The 4,114-nt window shown below is 42.3% G+C and overlaps 1 protein-coding gene across 1 annotated transcript; it reads left to right on the top strand.

The window, feature by feature from the left end:
* The first annotated feature begins 1,618 nt into the window (after positions 1–1,618).
* LOC140455141 (ferritin heavy chain A-like) lies at positions 1,619–2,160 on the top strand. The gene has a single exon (XM_072549820.1). The coding sequence runs from the start codon at positions 1,619–1,621 to the stop codon at positions 2,150–2,152; it is 534 nt and encodes a 177-aa protein (XP_072405921.1). The 3' UTR covers positions 2,153–2,160.
* The last annotated feature ends 1,954 nt before the right edge of the window (positions 2,161–4,114 follow it).

Below are 4,114 nucleotides of genomic sequence, written 5' to 3'. Positions count from 1 at the left end.
CATCTGCAGTATCCACTTCTGCCTACTTTCCCACGTGTCTCCAATGAAAAGTTACCCAAAAGATCAATAACAGACAATGGTGCTTAGTGGACTTCTTTTGGATTGGATGACTGAAAACATGTCCCTGAGATGTCCATGTTGGAATCTTTGCTCAACTCTCCCGATCTAAATAGTGATCTGTCAGAGAAACAATCTGTTCCTTCTGACTCCACAAAAATATAACTTGCCCACGGCTGGCTGGGCTGACTGCCTCCACTTCACATTACTTGATTGACTTTTACATCAGACCAGTTCTGTGAAGGTAATAGAAATCAATTTCAAGAGTTTTCTTGGTAAGAGGCAATTGTGAAAGCATTAGTTTTGCTGTGCCCAGCAGATTTCCATCACATTCCCACATTCTCAGCCTGTGTCCAGGCATTTCACTAACTCCGAATTTAAGGCAAATGAGATTTCTCTTACCCAAGGATGCATTTTTACCATTCCTGACTATGTGTCTCTCTGTCCTTTCTTTTCTAGTTTGTTAGTAAGCTCAACAATTTAGCTTCTAACTGTCTCCATCTAAGAGTAACAAAGTAGAAATACTAATTAACTTACTCATCAGCAAACCTTTTATCCACCATGCTGATGTGAGTCCCAAGGAAATATCCTTTGCTATTCTTGAGATGAATTGGACCACCTTGGTGTGGATGGTACACTCGAAGGAGTAAATGTTCAATAGTTGTTTGAAGCTGGAATAGTTTATGAGAAATAATATTTTGCAAGTTGACTGTGTAAATTTGTGATATAGCCACCTCCCTCCAGGCAGCATTTAGGCTGTTGAGGGAGTTCTAATTCTTTGTGAGCTGCATTTAAACTTTATGGTAACATTTTAATACAAATCATTCCATGATTCTGAAACATGGCAAGACAGGTAGAAATCCTGAAACATGACATTTGAATCAATTACAATGTTTTGTCCTGAGGCGTTTAGTGAGGCTTGATGCTTTGAACTGCAAAGCCCTTTGAATTATCACAGTGTACAAAAATATGCTAGATTCAGGGTTCAAAGAGTAAAATTAGTCTATGCAAGTAGTGTAAAAGCAACTCAGAGTGGATCAAGAGTGAATTCCATTTGGTGCCTGACTTTCTTCCCCATGAGAATGAAAAGGAAAGAAATGTTGACCATATTATGATTCTCTGTGAGCTTACTTTGTGCTATTGATGTGTAACAATTTCATTAGTAAAATTTCTGATAACATTATTCATTAGTGCGTTAGCCCTATTCACTTACATTCAACGACAAAAAGCTAACAAGAAGCAGCTTCTGTCACTGATGGGAGTTAGAAAGACAGTGGTCAACAACTTGATGACTGAAGTTTGTTAAGACTCTGGACAACATATTTTCAGATGTTGTGGCCAAAGGTGTGAATTTCTTTCTGGTATCAAGATAAGTGGTCAACACACAGGGCCCCGAGAATCTACAGAAATCCTGTGCTTAAGAGTCATTAACCCTTAGTACCAAAATTCTTTGTAGTGACTGGAACCAGGTAGAGCTTATTGACAATGTGTTCCATGATTGGGGTTGCTAGGCTGGACCAATCGGGGAGCCCTGGATGACAGATATAAACAGGGAATTGTGATGATGGCCTCCCAAGTGTGTCAGAACTACCACAAGGACTGTGAGGATGCTGTCAACAAGCAGATCAACTTGGAGCTCTATTCCTCCTACGTTTATCTCTCCATGTTCTATTACTTTGACCGGGATGATGTTGCCCTGCGTCACTTTGCTGAGTTCTTCAAGGAGCAGTCCCATGAGGAATGGGAACATGCTGAGAAACTGATGGCATTCCAGAATAAACGTGGAGGCCGAGTCCTCCTGCAGGATGTCAAGAAGCCAGAGCAGGATGAGTGGGGCAATGGTCTGGAGGCAATGCAGAGAGCTCTGCAGATGGAGAAGGATGTGAACCAGAGTCTGCTGGATCTGCACAAACTCTCCTCTGGCCACATGGACCCTCATCTGTGTGACTTCCTGGAGAGGCACTACTTGGATGAGCAAGTGAAGATGATCAAGAAGCTGGGGGATCACATCACCAACCTGAAGAGACTGGGAGCCCCTGAGAATGGCCTGGGAGAGTACCTGTTTGACAGGCTCAGCCTGGGGGAGAGTGACTGAACTGACTGCAGGGAACAAGTCTTCATTTTTATTCTATGAATATGATCTGTAGAATCTGAAGCTGTAGAAGTAGCTCACTCTCCTAGGCTTGATCATGGAATGTACCAACTGTAAATAAACTGCTTATTGTTGGGAAAAAAAATAAACAGGGAATTCAGAATCTTCTCAGTTCAGGGACTGAATCTGAGCTGTGCACATGCAAATAAAGGGTGCCTCGGTGATGGTGTACTGGCCTCCGTGCAGTTATTCCGCGCTTGATTCCTGATCAGTGCACAATCTCACAATGCTGGTTTTGAACAGGCATTTTAGGAAGGACCTCACCGTTAAAAAAAAATCACCATCAATGTTTCCTCTAATTTCCCTTTTTTTGTGCACAGTCTGTTTGTAGCCAAACATGTGCACAGTTAATACTTGTGTATTGTTTTTGTGCATGGTCTGTTCCTTGCACTGACTTGGATTGCTGTGGGAGCACATACACACAACTAAGAGGGAGAATCAATCCCTAATACTCCGATGTGGAATCTTATGGTACCATTAACATCTTAACCAGTGGCTCACCACCATATAAAGCCCATCTGCTCCCTCTCCTCTCTGTGTCATTCTTCCTGTCTGGCAGAAAACATGCGGCCAGAATTCCTTTGCTGACTATGGGCATTCAACATCCAAACCCTGCTGCTCTCAGCTCAATGTGCCCATAGCATCGGCAATTTATATCAAAGAGAGGTTACCTCAGGTTATCCAGTGAGGTCAGTTCATTTATGAGTAGGTGCACACTCTGTCTGGACTCATACGGGTCATATTATTTGCAATGTTGCAAGGTTTCTGTGCACTGTGAACACGTTTGGGGTAACAGACTGTGATGCTGTTGCGATACAGTTAGAAGGAATTCTGACCACTAGTTTGGCGCATGCAGTACTGTGACAATACTGACAGATTAACACCTCTATTCCTATGAGGAACAAATTATGTGCACTTCCTTTTTGAGTGCTTTGTGAGAAATGGTAAAGGACAATGGATAATTTCCAGTATGAGCTAGGCACATGCTAACATTTAAAAACATTATTCTCAGCACTCCTGTAAACTATTCAGTGCATTTTTTAATCGTTACTCTGTGTCAGTAACAACCATGGACCCAGCACACAGCAGCTATAACAGGTTGGAAAGCAGATTGACGAGATTCCCATTCTAACTCTCTGCTGCTAGTCGATAGGTTAGATTTGAACCATATTTCTGCCACAGGCTATAGGCCAAGTGTTGAGTGCTAAAAACGTTTTGAGCAATGCAATGTGGTAAATTATATGTAAAATAATTTGATACAGTTTAGAAAAAAACAAGTGTCATTGTTGTTTGGAATCATTCAGTTCAATCTGTAAATTTCAAAAGTTGCCACACACCATTATGTCATATCCTTATAATTCTGTCTCTTACTCTAAGTACAGCATAAGGTCCAGAACCAAAATGGAAATGGAGCAGTATTACAATGTTAGGGATAGGCTGACCCTTCTGGTCAGAGTTTAGATCAGAGTGGTGCTGCAAAAGCACAGCAGGTCAGGCAGCATCCGAGGAGCAGGAAAATCATGTACTGATCCTTCTGGTCACTGTGGGCTGAAGCTTATGAGAAATCAGCGAAGTATGATTTTGTTGAATTTTATGGAGGGTTTCTCTCCGTACAGCACAGCAGGTTTTCCCACGCCATCAGTCCAAGTGCACCTCATTAACTGTGCACTCCAAAGCACCATGCTCATCGTATTCCTGTAAGTACTGGTATGAATTGGAGCTTCCAGGTGCTGGTGCCATTGTGAGGCCCAGCTGAGCACCTAATGAAGCAATGGCAGTCCTCAGCCACCTAATACGGTTAGTTTTATTTGCCTTGAACATGTTGGGCAGGGGATAATTGGCAGTTTTTCCAGAAAAAGATAGAGGTAATGGAGGTGCTAAAGGCTGTGAATAGGCGTCTCACCA

The sequence above is a fragment of the Chiloscyllium punctatum genome, chromosome 3 (assembly GCF_047496795.1).
Source record: "Chiloscyllium punctatum isolate Juve2018m chromosome 3, sChiPun1.3, whole genome shotgun sequence".
NCBI classification, from domain to species: domain Eukaryota; kingdom Metazoa; phylum Chordata; class Chondrichthyes; order Orectolobiformes; family Hemiscylliidae; genus Chiloscyllium; species Chiloscyllium punctatum.
Note: the sequence above shows the minus strand (reverse complement) of the source record. Positions and strands in the feature narration are given on the sequence as shown.